Source organism: Pecten maximus, chromosome 3 (genome assembly GCF_902652985.1).
Source record: "Pecten maximus chromosome 3, xPecMax1.1, whole genome shotgun sequence".
In the NCBI taxonomy this organism is placed as follows: Eukaryota; Metazoa; Mollusca; class Bivalvia; order Pectinida; family Pectinidae; genus Pecten; species Pecten maximus.
This window is the reverse complement of record NC_047017.1, coordinates 30,812,492-30,833,080: the sequence shown is the minus strand read 5'-3', so window position 1 is coordinate 30,833,080 and position 20,589 is coordinate 30,812,492. Positions and strand designations below refer to the sequence as shown.

The 20,589-nt window shown below is 38.3% G+C and overlaps 1 protein-coding gene across 1 annotated transcript in view; it reads left to right on the top strand.

Annotated features, from left to right (window-relative positions):
• LOC117323886 overlaps positions 1-18,959 on the top strand; it is a 37,216-nt gene extending 18,257 nt beyond the window's left edge. The window contains exons 12-16 of the mRNA XM_033879389.1: positions 113-1,007; positions 1,212-1,596; positions 2,813-3,076; positions 3,402-3,459; positions 17,416-18,959. Of these exons, the coding sequence (XP_033735280.1) occupies positions 113-1,007; positions 1,212-1,596; positions 2,813-3,076; positions 3,402-3,459; positions 17,416-17,583 (1,770 nt within the window). The 3' untranslated portion in view covers positions 17,584-18,959. The remainder of the gene's footprint in view (positions 1-112; positions 1,008-1,211; positions 1,597-2,812; positions 3,077-3,401; positions 3,460-17,415) is intronic.
• Positions 18,960-20,589: the final 1,630 nt, after the last annotated feature.

The window sequence follows — 20,589 nt, the reverse complement described above, 5'->3', positions numbered from 1 at the left end:
CACAATGGTACAGTCAGTACCTAAACCTTGCTGATGATTCAAGCTCCAAGATGGGTCAACAGCTTTGTTAATTCAAGAAGCTTTCATTATGTAATATTTCTTTTTGTTTCAGCAAGTAATATTACCTGCAGCCCCTTCTCCACATGTTTCTAGTGATTTACCTGGACGGTACAGTGCACCTGCCATCACAAGTTCAAGGACAAGTCCTATGGGTCAGAGTTCAAGTACCCAAGGTCAAGGGTCAAATTCTAGTCATTCTGGATTGGAAGTGGACACCGGTGTGTCAACATTTCAAACTTTTGGAAAATCTTCTGATCAAAGTGATAATCAAACTTCCCCCTCCCAGAGTACTTCCCCATCTGGACTAACAATAGGACCAGCTTCAAAATATCCCGATAATGGTGGTAATAAACCTATTATCAGACACAAACCAGGGGTTCCACCTAAACCATTCAACCGTGATGACCTCAGGGATAGTAGCACCAAGTCACCTGCAAGTTTTAGTGCTGATTACAGAGAGGATATTGTACCTGTGGGACTAAAATCTAAGACCACTGGAAGATCCATCACACCGTTCACTATGAACGATCCATTTGGGAAGGATGGTAACTATAATCGGACGTTCACTAATGGTGAATTTACCACCAGTACTCTGGGCAGTGAGGGCACACCAGATATCCAAGCCAGTATATTTGACTATGTGACCCCTAGTGAGGCGTCCTCCAGGTCTGTAACCCCTCCCCTCCCTCCCTTGTCTAACTCAGAGTCAGAGTCAGAACTCTCCAGTCCAAATATCACCCCACGGCCACCACGCTCTGCTAGTGCAGACATATTCTCAACACAGAAGACTCCTGATCTTCTCAGTAACACACGGCCAAACAACGACCCCAGGTCACGAAGGGGACCAGCTTCACACTTCAACTACCGCCCAGATAAAAAACATTCCCGTGGGCAACGGTTTGGAAAACCTCCCACCGGGCGAGTTCTTATCAATGGTCGCATGGAGGGTAGGTATAGTCATAACCTTACGATGAGTGTGTATGTGTACTGCTGCAGCTATCAAAGTAAAAGACAAAAGTAAAATTCATTTATATCTTTTAACATGTAAATGTGACATATAAAATAGTCTTTATATAATATGTATCAGTAACACTATCATGTCCTAATCATCCAATTACAGAAGGAAAAGTACATAAATATGTATATTTCAGGTGGTTTAACAAATGACTTGCGGGAATCTGCTGGTGATGAGAGTGACCTGCCCTTTGATATAGAGGACACCATTTTAACGGTGGAATCTCACGATACGGAGCTAGCAAGGCCCCGTGATCATCCCCATCACACAGGAGATATGGACAATATGAAAAACAAAATGGACGATTTGGAGGGCATGTACCAGGATATTATGAAAGTGTTGGGTGTTGATCGAGAGACTGTTACCACGGTGATGAACCGTGCACCACGACGACGGTGGAGTATTGGCAGCTCAGATACCAGCTCTTTACGAAGACCAGTGAAAAAAGGTCGAGGTTCAAGTACAACAACAAACATGGGAGGACATCATCGTCATCATCACTATAGTCATAGGGACATCAAGTAAGTATGTGGGTCATAGGGACATCAAGTAAGTGTGTGGTCATAGGGACATCAAGTAAGTGTGTGGTCATAGAGACATCAAGTAAGTGTGTGGGTCATAGGGACATCAAGTAAGTGTGTGGGTCATAGGGACATCAAGTAAGTGTGTGGGTCATAGGGACATCAAGTAAATGTGTAGTCATAGGGACATCAAGTAAATGTGTGGGTCATAGGGACATCAAGTAAGTGTGTGGGTCATAGGGACATCAAGTAAATGTGTGGGTCATAGGGACATCAAGTAAGTGTGTGGGTCATAGGGACATCAAGTATGTGTGTGGGTCATAGGGACGTCAAGTAAGTGTGTGGGGCATAGGGACATCAAGTAAATGTGTAGTCATAGGGACATCAAGTAAATGTGTGGGTCATAGGGACATCAAGTAAGTGTGTGGGTAATAGGGACATCAAGTAAGTGTGTGGGTAATAGGGACATCAAGTAAGTGTGTGGGTCATAGAGACATCAAGTAAGTGTGTGGTCATAGAGACATCAAGTAAGTGTGTGGTCATAGGGACATCAAGTAAGTGTGTGGGTCATAGGGACACCAAGTGTGTGGGTCATAGGGACATCAAGTAAGTGTGTGGTCATAGGGACATCCAGTAAGTGTGTGGGTCATAGGGACATCAAGTCAATGTGTGGGTCATAGGGTTATGAAGTCAATGTGTGGGTCATAGGGACATCAAGTGTGTGGGTCATAGGGACATCAAATCAATGAGTGAGTCATAGGGACATCAAGTCAATGTGTGGGTCATAGGGACATCAAGTAAGTGTGTGGGTCATAGGGACATCAAGTAAGTGTGTGGGTCATAGGGACATCAAGTAAGTGTGTGGGTCATAGGGACTAAGTGTCAACCAGAAGGGGAAGATTATTAAGTAGACAAACATGAGGTTTGACAGCTTAGAATCTTACTCAAGGGATGATCATCCAGTATAACTCCCAAGTGAGTTAATGATTATTAATATCCAATACTGACATTATATCAATTCAAGGATTGTATTTATGCCGTTATGTTTATGTCCAACATTTGAGGGGAAAAGGGAATCCACCCCTCCCATGTATGAGATAAGGATATGTTCATACACCTGTCCAGCTTGTTGGTCTCTGACATTTTACCGTCTATTTACTTCATATTCCACTTTATGTCTGAAATAATATCAACAATAACTTCCTTTTTATCACAGAGCAATAAACAGGAGATTCCAGCGACTTGAGTCACATGTGGTGACACTTGCCCGAAGTGTTGCCCACCTTTCGTCAGAACTACGTTCTCACAGTGCCATGTCACATGAGCTTGAGGCACTACGCAAGGAGATACGCGAGGTCAAGGAAATCAGGCAAACGGCAGCACAACGAACACCAATGTTACATGAACTCAACGACCTGGACAGGTTCCGGGGATGGGTGCCATCACTAACCAACCCCAAACGGGTCAACAAACTGACAAAGTAGGTATAACAATGTCAGCTACATCAACGATGTAGATCGCACATTGACATAAAAACATCCCGAAATCTGTAACAACCACTAATAATCAATTTATATGGGATATTTAGTAATTAATTAGTTCTATTCTGTTAGTAGCTCTATGAAATTAATTTTTAATTTCAACAAGATTTATTTTATCATGGAAATAGATTGAACAGGCAAAAAAAGATATGATGAGTTCATTTAATTGACACATTACCCCTCTGACAGTCACACAACTTCCTCTGTAGCTTTACGACATAGTTTACTTGAATCTTACCGATCACACATTGCTATGTGTTGCAGGTTTTTCGGCCAGGAACCACCCCTTCTTCAGCTGTTCCTCAAGAAACTAGGCTATGAGGTAAGAATACGTACAGATCCTATTTATCTTAAAAAGAAAGATGAAAACACTAGAAACATTTGTAATGAAAAACTACATTATTGATTTATCAAACATCCCTGGCTTTTTAACAGTATAAAGTTTTGGTACCAGGGAATCCTCAGTGAACCCGGTGTCATGCATAATATGTACCCCCCTACCAAAAGGTATCCGGATACTTTTTATTCCTGCATAAAACGTACCCCCCTTGCATAAAAAGTACCCCCCTACCAATTTTTTTAAAATTTGACTTTATCAATCCGAAAATTGTGAAGATATGATAAGAGGACCCAGAGGATGTCATTTTCAATGTTTCTCACCCCATCCCACCAAATCCCCACCCCAGGGCCAAAAAAAATGAAAAAAATTTTTTTTGCTCAAACTTCCAAATATGACTTGGAATCGACACTGGAAACCTTCATATGCATAGAAAAAACATCTCGCAACTTCCCCACCCCCCGGATACTTTTTATATCCCTGCATAAAATGTACCCCCCGGATACTTTTTATTCTCCTGCATAAAAAGTACCCCCCTACCAAAAATCTTTAATTTTGACTTTATCAATCTGATATTGGGAAGATATGTTAAGAGGACCCAGGGGATGTCATTTTTAATGTTTCTCACCCCACCTCACCAAATCCCCACCCCAGGGCCAAAAAAATGAAAAAAAAATGTTTTGCTCAAACTTCCAAATATGACTTGGAATCGACACTGGAAACCTTCATATACATAGAAAAAACATCTTGCAACTACCCCACCCCCCGGATACTTTTTATTCCCCTGCATAAAATGTACCCCCCGGATACTTTTTATTCTCCTGCATAAAAAGTACCCCCCTACCAAAAATCTTTAATTTTGACTTTATCAATCTGATATTGGGAAGATATGTTAAGAGGACCCAGGGGATGTCATTTTTAATGTTTCTCACCCCACCTCACCAAATCCCCACCCCAGGGCCAAAAAAACGAAAAAAAAATTTTTTTGCTCAAACTTCCAAATATGACTTGGAATCGACACTGGAAACCTTCATATGCATAGAAAAAACATCTCGCAACTTCCCCACCCCCCGGATACTTTTTATTTCCCTGCATAAAATGTACCCCCCGGATACTTTTTATTCTCCTGCATAAAAAGTACCCCCCTACCAAAAATCTTTAATTTTGACTTTATCAATCTGATATTGGGAAGATATGTTAAGAGGACCCAGGGGATGTCATTTTTAATGTTTCTCACCCCACCTCACCAAATCCCCACCCCAGGGCCAAAAAAATGAAAAAAAAATGTTTTGCTCAAACTTCCAAATATGACTTGGAATCGACACTGGAAACCTTCATATACATAGAAAAAACATCTTGCAACTACCCCACCCCCCGGATACTTTTTATTCCCCTGCATAAAATGTACCCCCCGGATACTTTTTATTCTCCTGCATAAAAAGTACCCCCCTACCAAAAATCTTTAATTTTGACTTTATCAATCTGATATTGGGAAGATATGTTAAGAGGACCCAGGGGATGTCATTTTTAATGTTTCTCACCCCACCTCACCAAATCCCCACCCCAGGGCCAAAAAAAACGAAAAAAAAATTTTTTTGCTCAAACTTCCAAATATGACTTGGAATCGACACTGGAAACCTTCATATGCATAGAAAAAACATCTCGCAACTTCCCCACCCCCCGGATACTTTTTATATCCCTGCATAAAATGTACCCCCCGGATACTTTTTATTCTCCTGCATAAAAAGTACCCCCCTACCAAAAATCTTTAATTTTGACTTTATCAATCTGATATTGGGAAGATATGTTAAGAGGACCCAGGGGATGTCATTTTTAATGTTTCTCACCCCACCTCACCAAATCCCCACCCCAGGGCCAAAAAAATGAAAAAAAAATGTTTTGCTCAAACTTCCAAATATGACTTGGAATCGACACTGGAAACCTTCATATACATAGAAAAAACATCTTGCAACTACCCCACCCCCCGGATACTTTTTATTTCCCTGCATAAAATGTACCCCCCGGATACTTTTTATTCTCCTGCCTTAAAAGTACCCCCCTACCAAAAATCTTTAATTTTGACTTTATCAATCTGATATTGGGAAGATATGTTAAGAGGACCCAGGGGATGTCATTTTTAATGTTTCTCACCCCACCTCACCAAATCCCCACCCCAGGGCCAAAAAAACGAAAAAAAAATTTTTTTGCTCAAACTTCCAAATATGACTTGGAATCGACACTGGAAACCTTCATATGCATAGAAAAAACATCTCGCAACTTCCCCACCCCCCGGATACTTTTTATATCCCTGCATAAAATGTACCCCCCGGATACTTTTTATTCTCCTGCATAAAAAGTACCCCCCTACCAAAAATCTTTAATTTTGACTTTATCAATCTGATATTGGGAAGATATGTTAAGAGGACCCAGGGGATGTCATTTTTAATGTTTCTCACCCCACCTCACCAAATCCCCACCCCAGGGCCAAAAAAATGAAAAAAAAAATGTTTTGCTCAAACTTCCAAATATGACTTGGAATCGACACTGGAAACCTTCATATACATAGAAAAAACATCTTGCAACTACCCCACCCCCCGGATACTTTTTATTCCCCTGCATAAAATGTACCCCCGGGATACTTTTTATTCTCCTGCATAAAAAGTACCCCCCTACCAAAAATCTTTAATTTTGACTTTATCAATCTGACATTGGGAAGATATGTTAAGAGGACCCAGGGGATGTCATTTTTAATGTTTCTCACCCCACCTCACCAAATCCCCACCCCAGGGCCAAAAAAACGAAAAAAAAATTTTTTTGCTCAAACTTCCAAATATGACTTGGAATCGACACTGGAAACCTTCATATGCATAGAAAAAACATCTCGCAACTTCCCCACCCCCCGGATACTTTTTATATCCCTGCATAAAATGTACCCCCCGGATACTTTTTATTCTCCTGCATAAAAAGTACCCCCCTACCAAAAATCTTTAATTTTGACTTTATCAATCTGATATTGGGAAGATATGATAAGAGGACCCAAGGGATGTCATTTTTAATGTTTCTCACCCAACCTCACCAAATCCCCACCCCAGGGCCAAAAAAATGAAAAAAAAATTTTTTGCTCAAACTTCCAAATATGACTTGGAATCGACAATGGAAACCTTCATATACATAGAAAAAACATCTTGCAACTACCCCACCCCCCGGATACTTTTTATTCCCCTGCATAAAATGTACCCCCCGGATACTTTTTATTCTCCTGCATAAAAAGTACCCCCCTACCAAAAATCTTTAATTTTGACTTTATCAATCTGATATTGGGAAGATATGTTAAGAGGACCCAGGGGATGTCATTTTTAATGTTTCTCACCCCACCTCACCAAATCCCCACCCCAGGGCCAAAAAAACGAAAAAAAAATTTTTTTGCTCAAACTTCCAAATATGACTTGGAATCGACACTGGAAACCTTCATATGCATAGAAAAAACATCTCGCAACTTCCCCACCCCCCGGATACTTTTTATATCCCTGCATAAAATGTACCCCCCGGATACTTTTTATTCTCCTGCATAAAAAGTACCCCCCTACCAAAAATCTTTAATTTTGACTTTATCAATCTGATATTGGGAAGATATGTTAAGAGGACCCAGGGGATGTCATTTTTAATGTTTCTCACCCCACCTCACCAAATCCCCACCCCAGGGCCAAAAAAATGAAAAAAAAATGTTTTGCTCAAACTTCCAAATATGACTTGGAATCGACACTGGAAACCTTCATATACATAGAAAAAACATCTTGCAACTACCCCACCCCCCCGCTACTTTTTATTCCCCTGCATAAAATGTACCCCCCGGATACTTTTTATTCTCCTGCATAAAAAGTACCCCCCTACCAAAAATCTTTAATTTTGACTTTATCAATCTGATATTGGGAAGATATGTTAAGAGGACCCAGGGGATGTCATTTTTAATGTTTCTCACCCCACCTCACCAAATCCCCACCCCAGGGCCAAAAAAACGAAAAAAAAATTTTTTTGCTCAAACTTCCAAATATGACTTGGAATCGACACTGGAAACCTTCATATGCATAGAAAAAACATCTCGCAACTTCCCCACCCCCCGGATACTTTTTATATCCCTGCATAAAATGTACCCCCCGGATACTTTTTATTCTCCTGCATAAAAAGTACCCCCCTACCAAAAATCTTTAATTTTGACTTTATCAATCTGATATTGGGAAGATATGTTAAGAGGACCCAGGGGATGTCATTTTTAATGTTTCTCACCCCACCTCACCAAATCCCCACCCCAGGGCCAAAAAAATGAAAAAAAAAATGTTTTGCTCAAACTTCCAAATATGACTTGGAATCGACACTGGAAACCTTCATATACATAGAAAAAACATCTTGCAACTACCCCACCCCCCGGATACTTTTTATTCCCCTGCATAAAATGTACCCCCCGGGATACTTTTTATTCTCCTGCATAAAAAGTACCCCCCTACCAAAAATCTTTAATTTTGACTTTATCAATCTGACATTGGGAAGATATGTTAAGAGGACCCAGGGGATGTCATTTTTAATGTTTCTCACCCCACCTCACCAAATCCCCACCCCAGGGCCAAAAAAAATGAAAAAAAAATTTTTTTGCTCAAACTTCCAAATATGACTTGGAATCGACACTGGAAACCTTCATATGCATAGAAAAAACATCTCGCAACTTCCCCACCCCCCGGATACTTTTTATATCCCTGCATAAAATGTACCCCCCGGATACTTTTTATTCTCCTGCATAAAAAGTACCCCCCTACCAAATTTTTTTAAATTGTGACTTTATCAATCTGAAATCGTGGAGATATGATAAGAGAACCCAGGGGATGTCATTTTTAATGTTTCTCACCCCATCTCACCAAATCCCCACCCCAGGGCTAAAAAAATGAAAAAAAATTTTTTTTGCTCAAACTTCCAAATATGACTTGGAATCGACACTGGAAACCTTCATATGCATAGAAAAAACATCTCGCAACTTCCCCACCCCCCGGATACTTTTTATTCCCCTGCATAAAATGTACCCCCCGGATACTTTTTATTCTCCTGCATAAAAAGTACCCCCCTACCAAAATTTTTTAAATTGTGACTTTATCAATCTGAATCGTGGAGATATGATAAGAGAACCCAGGGGATGTCATTTTTAATGTTTCTCACCCCATCTCACCAAATCCCCACCCCAGGGCCAAAAAAACGAAAAAAAATTTTTTTTGCTCAAACTTCCAAATATGACTTGGAATCGACACTGGAAACCTTCATATGCATAGAAAAAACATCTCGCAACTTCCCCACCCCCCGGATACTTTTTATATCCCTGCATAAAATGTACCCCCCGGATACTTTTTATTCTCCTGCATAAAAAGTACCCCCCTACCAAATTTTTTTAAATTGTGACTTTATCAATCTGAAATCGTGGAGATATGATAAGAGGACCCAGGGGATGTCATTTTTAATGTTTCTCACCCCATCTCACCAAATCCCCACCCCAGGGCCAAAAAAACGAAAAAAAATTTTTTTGCTCAAACTTCCAAATATGACTTGGAATCGACACTGGAAACCTTCATATGCATAGAAAAAACATCTCGCAACTTCCCCACCCCCCGGATACTTTTTATATCCCTGCATAAAATGTACCCCCCGGATACTTTTTATTCTCCTGCATAAAAAGTACCCCCCTACCAAATTTTTTTAAATTGTGACTTTATCAATCTGAAATCGTGGAGATATGATAAGAGAACCCAGGGGATGTCATTTTTAATGTTTCTCACCCCATCTCACCAAATCCCCACCCCAGGGCTAAAAAAATGAAAAAACATTTTTTGCACAAACTTCCAAATATGACTTGGAATCGACACTGGAAACCTTCATATGCATAGAAAAAACATCTCGCAACTTCCCCACCCCCCAGATACTTTTTATTCCCCTGCATAAAATGTACCCCCCGGATACTTTTTATTCTCCTGCATAAAAAGTACCCCCCTACCAAAAATCTTTAATTTTGCATTTATCAATCTGATATTGGAAAGATATGTTAAGAGGACCAAGGGGATGTCATTTTTAATGTTTCTCACCCCGTCCCACCAAATCCCCACCCCAGGGGCAAAAAAAATGAAAAAATTTTTTTTTGCTTAAACTTCCAAATATGACTAAGGATCAACATAGGAAACCTTCAAATGCATATAAAAGACAATTCGCAAATTCCCCACCCCCCGGATACTTTTTATTCTTCTGCATAAAATGTACCCCCCGGATACTTTTTATTCTCCTGCATAAAAAGTACCCCCCTACCAAAAATCTTTAATTTTGCATTTATCAATCTGATATTGGGAAGATATGATAAGAGGACCCAAGGGATGTCATTTTCAATGTTTCTCACCCCATCCCACCAAATCCCCACCCCAGGGCCAAAAAAATGAAAAAAAAATTCATTGAATTTGGTTAAGGGGTTTTGGAGAAGAAGTCGAAAATGTAAATTGTTTACGGACGGAAGGCGCACGACGGACGACGACGGACAAAAGGGGATTAGAATAGGTCACTTGAGACTTGGTCTCAGGTGACCTAAAAAACTACTGGGAGGATCTTCTGAAAATTCAGAGACATACTTATTAGGGGCGGGTGTGTGCACACATTTTAGTTTTTCATGGTTGGAAATCAAAGATGGCCGCCAGAGCCCTTTTCGTGTTTTTGATTTAAGTCTACATGTTTTTGTAAAATTGGTACATAGGAGCTTTTAGGGATGTCGAATAACGTGGTTACATTTTCAGAAAGATTGGCTGCCACAGTGACCAAATTGAGGACCCTGATTGGTCGAAATTTAGATATCGTCTGTTTAAGGTGAAAATTGGTACATAGGAGTTATGAGTTATGCCGAACAACATGGAAACATCTTTGGTTACAATGGTAACAAAACAGAGGCCATTGATTGGTCAAAATCTAGATATTTTCAGATTAAGATAACAAGAGGCTCATAGGGCCTGTATCGCTCACCTAGTTTCATGAGATATGAAACAAGAACTATATTTGTCACTGGTATTGCTATGTCAATATATCATAAGCATTTTATATGGGTACATGAACATTGGTTTTATTGTAATTCTAAAAATGTCAATGTAGTCAAATTGATCCCTTTTGGCCTCCTCAGCCCCCTGGGGGGTCAGCCCCTACCCAAAGGGGATGCTACCAGGCGAATATGATTGATATCCATTGCTTAGATTCAGAGAAGAAGTTGTTTATATCAATTTAGGCAAATTGACCCCTTTTGACCCCACCCCTCAGACCTGGGGGGGGGTCAGCCCAAACATTTGCACAATTTTGAATCCCCGACCCATGGGGATGCTACCAGGCAAATATGAAAGATTTACATTGCTTATAATTAGTTTCAGAGAAGAAGTTGTTAATGTTAATTTATCAAAATTGACCCCTTCTGGCCCCGCCCTTCAGCCCCAGGGGGGTCAACCCCACCATTTGTACAATTTTGAATCCCTAACCCAAGGGGGTGCTACCAGGCAAATATGAGGGAAATACTTATAGTTTCAGAGGAGAAGTTGTTAATATCAATTTAGCCAAATCAACCCCTTTTGGCCCTGCCCCTAAGACCCCAGGGGGTAAGCCCCACCATTTGTACAATTTTGAATCCCTACCCCGAGATGCAACCAGGCAAATATGAGCAATATCCATTGCTTAGTTTCAGAGGAGAAGTTGTTAATATCAATTTAGCCAAATTGACCCCTTTTGGCCCCGCCCCTAAGACCCCCAGGGGGTAAGCCCCACCATTGGTACAATTTTGAATCCCTACCCCGAGATGCAACCAGGCAAATATGAGCAATATCCACGGCATTGCTGAGTTTTAGAGGAGAAGTTGTTTATATCAATTTAGCCAAATCAACCCCTTTTGGCCCTGCCCCTAAGACCCCAGGGGGTAAGCCCCACCATTTGTACAATTTTGAATCCCTACCCCGAGATGCAACCAGGCAAATATGAGCAATATCCATTGCTTAGTTTTAGAGGGGAAGTCGTTTATATCAATTTAGCCAAATCAACCCCTTTTGGCCCTGCCCCTAAGACCTCAGGGGGTCAGCCTACCATTTGTACAATTTTGAGTCCCCACCCCATAGGGATGCTTTTGACCAAATTTGGTCAAATTCCGATCTGGGGTTATGAAGACGGACGCCACGGTATGGCATTAAGCTCAACTTGGTCCTTCGGACCAATTGAGCTAAAAATTAGGGGTTATGAGATATGATGAGCAACAATTAATATATGGGGTGTGGGGTATATATGCTGAACATTAATACCATTACCACTGCAGGGGAGTTTGGGGACACCTGTAGTGGTCCCTATTTATTATACAATCATACTAGTTTTATTCTGTTTTTTTCAAACAAATCTGCAATTAATCTATTACATTCACCAATATATCTTCCTTTTATAAAATTTTTTTGCATAATACTTTTAAGAGTGCCTAAATTTTCCTCATTCTTTTTGAAAAAGTAGATTATTAAAGTTTAAGAGTGTTACATGGGCCTCTTGATTCTTCATATACATCTTGGATTTTCCTTCCTTAAAGAACCTTATTAGAAAGAATTTGTTTTGATGATGCTCTTTCATATCCGATAAAAGAAATCACTTAATTTAAGATTTTATTTTTAACCCCCCTAACGAGGTCTAGACCTTAATTGACACATTCTATTATAACATATAGCATGGAACAAGTTTAGCACTGACTGTAATATACATGACACATATTAGCATGCATGAAATAGCACAAACGTTGACAAGGTTATGGTTGTTCAAAAAACATTTTTTTAAATCTGTTTTTGGATCTGTGACACTGATCTTTGAAATAATGATCACCAAAATGTTGGTGTAATATGAACAGCACAATGTTCGGTATCATGTATTATTATGATATTAACATTTTTATTTATGTTATTTTTGATGATGCGGCCTTGAAACGTTTCATGCATCTTCAAAATTATATGTCCTTCGATATGTGACCAAATAAACAATATTAAAGTGATATTTGGCACAGTGACACCATGTTTGTGGCCTACAAAACTTATTGCTTTTCCTTAAATTTTATCTTGACTTTTGTTTAAGATCACTGAGGTCAAATGATAAAAAATGGAAAAAGTTCCAATTCTTTTAAAAACAGTTTATTTTAATCATATCAATCATTTATATTTTTTCATATTAGAATTTGTGTTCAAGTAAGACATCTGTTATGATTTTTAGAATTAGTTTTTCCTGTCTTTTCTCTCAATCACAAAAATATTTAGTACTTTTATCAACCTTCCATCTTGCTTTTACTTTTGGATAATATGTACCATTAATTTTCTTTTCTCTTAGTAATTTTAATTCATTTTCTAATTACTGTATATGTTCTACTTGTCTATATCTGGATTCTAACTGCTTCTCCTAAAATTCCTTCACCCATCTCTTTTTTTCTGTGCCATACATATTATAAGCAATAGTCATTCACCTAACACTGAATTCTTATAATAAATTAGTAAAGAGTTGCTGATTCTAAAAATTAATAAGTCCTTATTATCTATTTCTGGATTTTCTGCATATAGATTTATACTTATAAGTAAATAGGTCTCTGGACTATCTGACTTGTAACTTATCTCTTTGTCACATATATTATCTAATGGAGCCAAATCTGAATATACTAAAAAATAAGTTAACATTGCTTGTTTATTATTTGGACCATATGCCAAGTTTATAAATGTACTTCTCGATTTATTCTCGCCTGATATCTACAAGATCAAATGTATCCATAATATCTAAAATGTGATCATGATATATAGCATTGTTCCTATATTTACATAGTTTCTAGTATCCTATTTAACATAATTTAGTGATGTACTGATTTGTAGAGTTTACATAAGGATATCTGAAATGAATTAAACTAATACATTTATTAATACCTGGTTATGTTATTAAAGTTTATTGTTGAAATTTTTTACAAAGTGTATTAATGGCTATGATATTGTGACCTGAAATGATGGATATGAGTCATTTGATACACAGTCGAAAATTGATCATCAGGTATTAAAAGAAACAGTATTAACTTGGAATGCCTTTATTTCATTGTTCTAAAGATATTAAGTTTAGAAACTAGTAAATACATTTAGTTTATTACTTGATATAAATATTAAAAAATGCAAACAATTAAAATTGAACAATCTATAGCCATTTTTTAATCATCAGTTTTAGATACCGCCAACTGTTATACATGTAAGAAAGGAAATGTAGTAAAAGTGTGGTACAATAGTACTATATAAGAACATTATATATATTGTTTATCATGTTCAAAAACTGAGAATAAATATGTACTTTAAAAAGAAGACTGAATATCAAGAATGACATTTACTTCAGAATAACATGATATCTCATATATACTGATATTATTTAAACTTTTCCTAGTGTAAATAAAAGAAATTATTATTTTTTTTTCTTATTTTTTATTTTTTATTTTTTTTTTTTTACAATATTGATCTTTGAGCAAGTTTGGAAAAATTAACTTGCTATGGTTATCACCTGTAACTTCAGAGTAAACAGATAGTGACTCATATTAATCTTAAATGTGTCATCTATAATTCAGATAAAAAAATAATGTACATTATTGATCGATATTTGTCAGTATTTTAATTTCTGGATATGAAGAATTTCTGATAGTGCCTATAATTATAACCAGAAATATCATAACATTATATGCTTATTCTAAGATAAAAAAAATTCAATAGAACATGGATATTTAAAAAATAACAATTCTAGTAATTACGGCCAAATTCTCTTCTTCAAAGTTGAACTTTGTAGAAATGTCACTATATCTCAATATTCATCTGGATCCATGTTGTGTTCACAGTGGTGCGTTTGAAAGTGAATGGATAATCCTATAGCTTGGGGATCACCTGTATCCCCTGCCCCACCCTATCCCCACCCTATCCCCACCCTGTTCCCATGGTAAAGGTGTTAATGGATACATGGCTTCCCTGTCTTAGGGGAACTCTTAGACAATAGTACTTCATGTCATTTTAATTGTATATCAATCTATAGGTAAATAGGATTCAACTATTTGTCAGTCCAGTCAACTACCTGGTCCTTACCTGGGGAGACTTCTTGTCTCTACCCTAATTGATGTCACTCATTACCAGTGTGACATGCAATTACCATGGTACTCCAGAGAGGTACTGTACAATTGATTTAATTTCTTTCAATAAGTGCTGTCATGACAACCTTTTATATTACTTTAAGAGAATAAAGAACACCTGGGATGTTGTGGAATTTAATACATATTAAGGTTTCATTTATTTCTCCTGAAACAAAAAAGGACTGATGACTATATATAGCCAAAAAACTACATTTTTAAAAGGACATTTTTTTTGGGGTGAGAAACATTGAAAATGACATCCCCTGGGTCCTCTTAACATATCTTCCCAATTTCAGATTGATAAAGTCAAAATTAAAGATTTTTGGTAGGGGGGTACTTTTTATGCAGGAGAATAAAAAGTATCCAGGGGGTACATTTTATGCAGAAGAATAAAAAGTATCCGGGGGGTGGGGAATTTGCGAATTGTCTTTTATATGCATTTGAAGGTTTCCTATGTTGATCCTTAGTCATATTTGGAAGTTTAAGCAAAAAAATTTTTTTTTCATTTTTTTGGCCCTGGGGTGGGGATTTGGTGGGATGGGGTGAGAAACATTGAAAATGACATCCCTTGGGTCCTCTTATCATATCTTCCCAATTTCAGATTGATAAAGTCAAAATTAAAGATTTTTGGTAGGGGGGTACTTTTTATGCAGGAGAATAAAAAGTATCCGGGGGGTACATTTTATGCAGAAGAATAAAAAGTATCCGGGGGGTGGGGAATTTGCGAATTGTCTTTTATATGCATTTGAAGGTTTCCTATGTTGATCCTTATAGTCATATTTGGAAGTTTAAGCAAAACAATTTTTTTTTCATTTTTTGCCCCTGGGGTGGGGATTTGGTGGGATGGGGTGAGAAACATTGAAAATGACATCCCTTGGGTCCTCTTATCATATCTTCCCAATTTCAGATTGATAAAGTCAAAATTAAAGATTTTTGGTAGGGGGGTACTTTTTATGCAGGAGAATAAAAAGTATCCGGGGGGTACATTTTATGCAGAAGAATAAAAAGTATCCGGGGGGTGGGGAATTTGCGAATTGTCTTTTATATGCATTTGAAGGTTTCCTATGTTGATCCTTAGTCATATTTGGAAGTTTAAGCAAAAAAAATTTTTTTTCATTTGTTTGGCCCTGGGGTGGGGATTTGGTGGGATGGGGTGAGAAACATTGAAAATGACATCCCTTGGGTCCTCTTATCATATCTTCCCAATTTCAGATTGATAAAGTCAAAATTAAAGATTTTTGGTAGGGGGGTACTTTTTATGCAGGAGAATAAAAAGTATCCGGGGGGTACATTTTATGCAGAAGAATAAAAAGTATCCGGGGGGTGGGGAATTTGCGAATTGTCTTTTATATGCATTTGAAGGTTTCCTATGTTGATCCTTAGTCATATTTGGAAGTTTAAGCAAAAAAATTTTTTTTTCATTTTTTTGCCCCTGGGGTGGGGATTTGGTGGGATGGGGTGAGAAACATTGAAAATGACATCCCTTGGGTCCTCTTATCATATCTTCCCAATTTCAGATTGATAAAGTCAAAATTAAAGATTTTTGGTAGGGGGGTACTTTTTATGCAGGAGAATAAAAAGTATCCGGGGGGTACATTTTATGCAGAAGAATAAAAAGTATCCGGGTGGGGAATTTGCGAATTGTCTTTTATATGCATTTGAAGGTTTCCTATGTTGATCCTTAGTCATATTTGGAAGTTTAAGCAAAAAAAATTTTTTTTCATTTTTTTGGCCCTGGGGTGGGGATTTGGTGGGATGGGGTGAGAAACATTGAAAATGACATCCCTTGGGTCCTCTTATCATATCTTCCCAATTTCAGATTGATAAAGTCAAAATTAAAGATTTTTGGTAGGGGGGTACTTTTTATGCAGGAGAATAAAAAGTATCCGGGGGGTACATTTTATGCAGAAGAATAAAAAGTATCCGGGGGGTGGGGAATTTGCGAATTGTCTTTTATATGCATTTGAAGGTTTCCTATGTTGATCCTTAGTCATATTTGGAAGTTTAAGCAAAAAAATTTTTTTTTCATTTTTTTGGCCCTGGGGTGGGGATTTGGTGGAATGGGGTGAGAAACATTGAAAATGACATCCCTTGGGTCCTCTTATCATATCTTCCCAATTTCAGATTGATAAAGTCAAAATTAAAGATTTTTGGTAGGGGGGTACTTTTTATGCAGGAGAATAAAAAGTATCCGGGGGGTACATTTTATGCAGAAGAATAAAAAGTATCCGGGGGGTGGGGAATTTGCGAATTGTCTTTTATATGCATTTGAAGGTTTCCTATGTTGATCCTTAGTCATATTTGGAAGTTTAAGCAAAAAAATTTTTTTTTCATTTTTTTGCCCCTGGGGTGGGGATTTGGTGGGATGGGGTGAGAAACATTGAAAATGACATCCCTTGGGTCCTCTTATCATATCTTCCCAATTTCAGATTGATAAAGTCAAAATTAAAGATTTTTGGTAGGGGGGTACTTTTTATGCAAGGGGGGTACGTTTTGGTAGGGGTATAAAAAGTATCCGGTTACTTTTTATGCAGAATAAAAAGTATCCGGATACTTATTATGCAGGAGGTACATATTATGCATGACACCGGACTGGGTAGTTGCACATGCAGGTGTTTTCAATCATTCCTGTATTACATCAAATTAGCCAAAAATAATCAGTATCATTAAAACATCTTTTTGAAAAGAAAAGTGAATTGTAACATATTTTTCAAAATTTACAATATTGTTTTCCTGAACAGAAATACTCTGGGAACTTTGAGAACGAGCACATTGGGATGATTGAGCTGCCCTACATGACTGAAGATCGTCTTGAACGGATCGGTGTACCTATGGGGCCACGCCTTCGCATCCTACAGGAGGCTCAGATGTGTTTCAGGCAGGAAAACTTCAACATCTACATCGTATGACACTAGCTGCCAGTGTAATTCCCCCTTACTGGAGTGTGGGATGAAATATCCCCAAAATCTACGCTGGTCTTCCACAGACTGATCCGTTTAGTCTCCAAATCCCAAGGTGATGACCAGTAAAAACGATTGTCTGCCAACCGGTACTCTTTCAGCAGTACGCTATAAGGAGTGGTAGCTGCATCAGGTATGTGGGGCAGACAGTGAACAAGTTATGATAACATCCAGTGCTACAGTATGATCTACACTGTGTAGTCGGATTCCTTGACGAAAATTACTGACCAGATGTGCTCAGGTTACTGAAATGGTGTTCAGACCTTTGGTACTGTGTTTAGGTGGAACTTTGGAACTGTGTTCAGACCAAACATTTTTGTTCTTGGACATAACCAGATTTTGAAACATATTTATATCGACTCTTCAGTCATATTTATATCGACTCTTCAGTCATATTTATAACGTATTGCATAAACAGTTTCTGAGAATGCCAGAGGAAAGCTATTATTCCAGAGTGTACAACTGCCACGGTCATTTCCTAAGTACTGTCCAGATAGACGGTAGCTATAACGGCTATCATAAGTGTCATTTCCTAAGTACTGTCCAGCTATATATCTAATGCTCATGCCATATTATGATGCCGTCCACATACAAGTGCTTCATTATATTCCTCATCCATCCACAACATTTACAATGGCAGCAAGCTATATAGCACTTTGGTTCTCTACACTTCTACCCAGTCTTTAATGTTACCAAGCTATATAGCACTTCGGTTCTAACCTCTACACTTCTACCCAGTTTTAATGTTAACAAGTAGTCCTCTGTTAGATATATCACTGTTAAAAAACGATGCTAAATTTTGGAGACAAGATCCAATAGACATACAGGCTGACTAGACTGTCACTGCGAATGAATAACATCCCAACTGCGTGTCTCCACATTGTTATATGCTCAAGCATGTTAACAATATGCTTTGTTCCAATTCTTTATAAACAGCCAATTGAGAAATCCATTTACACTATGCTGATATGTTTATAAAATGATGCACTACTGCTCCGTCCCCAAGTCAAAACCTGGTGCACATTCTGGAGTACTTTTCCAAACAAGCACAAAGAAATGTTTTTGCAAAATGTCCCAGCAGAGTTTGAATCCTTAAACTCAACTTTGTGTGGTAAATAATCCATTTACCGAAAAGTGAACCATACGAGATATCTCCATGTTTTATTGTCTTTACTGTTTATATTTTTACTTTCATGTTTTGTATAATTTATTTAACAGTTTACCTATTGTTCATAGGTATTATTATATACACAGAACTAACCAATTTTATACACATTATGATCAAATATTGTGCCTTTCCCATTAAAGTATTTTTAAAGAAGAGATTGATGCTGTTTTGTTGTTTATAGTGGTGTCGTTTGTACAATTTGAATCCCTACCCCATAAGGATGCTACCAGACAAATATGAGCGATATCCATTGCTTAGTTCCAGAGAAGAAGTCGTTTATATCAATTAAGCCAAATTGAACCCTTTTGGCCCCGCCCTCTGGCCCCCAGTGGGGTCAGCCCAATCATTGGTACAATCTTAAATCCCACCCCATAATGATGCTACCAGTTAAATTTTGTTCAATTCCGATCAGCAGTTATGAAGAAGTCCAATGTTGACGGACGCCACGGTATGGTGTAAGCACACCTTGGTCCTTTGGACCAGGTGAGCCAACAAGTAAACCACAGGCCATGTAACAGACTAGGGTAATCCCAAACAAGTTAACCACCGAGGCCATGTAACAGACTAGGGTAATCCCAAACAAGTTAACCACCGAGGCCATGTAACAGACTAGGGTACTAATCAAGTTAACCCCGAGGCCATGTAACAGACTAGGGTAATCACTGAGGCCATGTAACAGACTAGGGTAATCCCAAACAAGTTAACTACCGAGGTCATGTAACAGACTAGGGTACTAAACAAGTTAACCCCGAGGCCATGTAACATCCTAAACAAATTAACCACTGAGGCCATGTAACAGACTAGGGTAATCCTAAACAAGTTAACCATTGAGGCCATGTAACAGACTAGGGTAATCCTAAACAAGTTAACCACCGAGGCCATGTAACAGACTTGGGTACTCCTAAACAAGTTAACAACTGAGGCCACCATGTAACAGACTAAGGTAATCCTAAACAAGTTAACCACTGAGGCCATGTAACAGACTAGGGTACTCCTCAACAAGTTAACCACTGAGGCCACCATGTAACAGACTAGGGTAATCCTAAACAAGTTAACCACTGAGGCCATGTAACAGACTAGAGTAATCCTAAAAAAGTTAACCACTGAGGCCATGTAACAGACTAGGATACTCCTAAACAAGTTAACCACTGAGGCCATGTAACAGACTAGAGTAATCCTAAACAAGTTAACCACTGAGGCCATGTAACAGACTAGGGTACTCCTAAACAAGTTAACCACTGAGGCCATGTAACAGACTAGGATACTCCTAAACAAGTTAACCACTGAGGCCATGTAACAGACTAGGGTACTCCTAAACAAGTTAACCACTGGGGCCATGTTACAGACTAGGATAATCCTAAACAAGTTAACCACTGAAGCCATGTAACAGACTCGGGTACTCCTAAACAAGTTAACCCCGAGGCCATGTAACAGACTAAGGTAATCCTAAACAAGTTAACCACTGGGGCCATGTAACATCCTAAACAAATTAACCACTGAGGCCATGTAACAGACTAGGATAATCCTAAACAAGTTAACCACTGAAGCCATGTAACAGACTCGGGTACTCCTAAACAAGTTAACCCCGAGGCCATGTAACAGACTAAGGTAATCCTAAACAAGTTAACCACTGGGGCCATGTAACATCCTAAGCAAATTAACCACTGAGGCCATGTAACAGACTAAGGTAATCCTAAACAAGTTAACCACTGGGGCCATGTAACATTCTAAACAAATTAACCACTGAGGCCATGTAACAGACTAAGGTAATCCTAAACAAGTTAACC